This window comes from Sinocyclocheilus anshuiensis, unplaced genomic scaffold (genome assembly GCF_001515605.1).
Source record: "Sinocyclocheilus anshuiensis isolate Anshui unplaced genomic scaffold, SAMN03320099.WGS_v1.1 scaffold698, whole genome shotgun sequence".
In the NCBI taxonomy this organism is placed as follows: Eukaryota; Metazoa; Chordata; class Actinopteri; order Cypriniformes; family Cyprinidae; genus Sinocyclocheilus; species Sinocyclocheilus anshuiensis.
Window position 1 is genome coordinate 541,914 of NW_015544168.1, and position 1,429 is coordinate 543,342.

The 1,429-nt window shown below is 36.1% G+C and overlaps 1 protein-coding gene across 1 annotated transcript in view; it reads left to right on the plus strand.

The window, feature by feature from the left end:
• The first annotated feature begins 764 nt into the window (after positions 1-764).
• The window catches only part of LOC107695961 (uncharacterized), a 3,488-nt gene continuing 2,823 nt past the window's right edge, over positions 765-1,429 (plus strand). Inside the window, exons 1-3 of the mRNA XM_016496083.1 lie at positions 765-839; positions 919-988; positions 1,268-1,320. Of these exons, the coding sequence (XP_016351569.1) occupies positions 765-839; positions 919-988; positions 1,268-1,320 (198 nt within the window). The remainder of the gene's footprint in view (positions 840-918; positions 989-1,267; positions 1,321-1,429) is intronic.

The window sequence follows — 1,429 nt, forward strand, 5'->3', positions numbered from 1 at the left end:
GGAGCAATGGTTAGCTTTTGATACCAGTGAGAGAAGCGTCGGTCTCAGTGGATATATAGCCTAAATGGATTTTATCTCAAATTGAAGCTCGATTACAGATAACAGGGATCTGAAGTAAGTGTGTTTGCTTGATTATCTGAAACAATTAACTTATTTGCACAATCTTTATATTTGCGTTTTGCATTGGCGCCAACCCAGTGTGGTTTAAAATGGAGGATTTGCTTAATTTGCATTCTTGTTCCTAAGTTAGGCGTGTGTAAAGTTGGCATATATTAACCTTATATATAGGGAAATCGAAAATAGGCGTGTAAACTTAATTTTACTAAGGAAGCATATAAACTTGCCGCCTTTTGCATGAGCACTTGACTTGATCGGTGGAGGATGGGGAGAAACGTTTGCTTTTTCGGAGTGATGCATTCTCAGTGGAAGTGTTGCGCGGATTTCATCTTAACAAGTCATATCTAAAGCAATTTAGAGTGTAATCTAAATATATTCTAACTTATTGTTTATTAAGTGGGCTTTGTATATGAGCACATTTTAATCGCAGATTTTGCACTGGATAAATTGGCGCAAACCGCGTACAAAACCTCTATATGTTACTTCATTCTGACACTTACATTATAACTTGTTCCTCATACTCGGATACAGTTGTGTATGTGTGTGTGTGAGAAGGAGAGAGCGGTAGACAGAATATTTTTAATTGTTTAATACGTGTTTTGAATGAAAAGGTGAAGCATGTCCTGTCCCAGGCTGAGAACATAGAGATGGCACACCTGCTTGTCAAGATTCTAATGTCCCACTTCCAGGAACATGAAGATGGACTGGTTTTGCATGCAGACGTAAGTATTTAATTTTCTTCTTTCCACTTCACTAAATTATATTATGTATTCTTATTTGTGTATTGTGTGTTCTCTACAGGTTGCTGCATCTGCATCTGATGTTGAGAAGACACTCAATCTGCCTGCCAGTCCTCGTCTGATTTTGCTGGGTTAGTGTGTCATTACATGTGATGAAGTAGAAACATTTACTAATGGTTGAGATATAAAATTGTTAACATTGCTATGGTACACGATTGTTAAAATTGAATTTTCTTGAAGGTAGTTCTTTGAAATGAGTTGTGAAAAAAATGTGTTAATTGTTATTGTTTTTATTTATTTATTTATTTTTATTTTAGGTATGGCAGAGCCGGCAAATGCTGTATGGTAGATGATAAGCCTAGAGGGCTGTGTTATTTGTGAGTGTGTCCAGTCAACATTTTTGACTGCAGTTGCAACAGTGTTTGCTGTGTACTACATCTTCAACCTGCAGTATCAAGAGGAGGCTTGTTGCACGTTAGAATTTCTTCAAAGGTAAGTATTTTCCTTTTTGCTTATGTTTTTTTTTCACTCTCTTAGAATCTATGGTAACACTTTATAATAAGTATACAGTA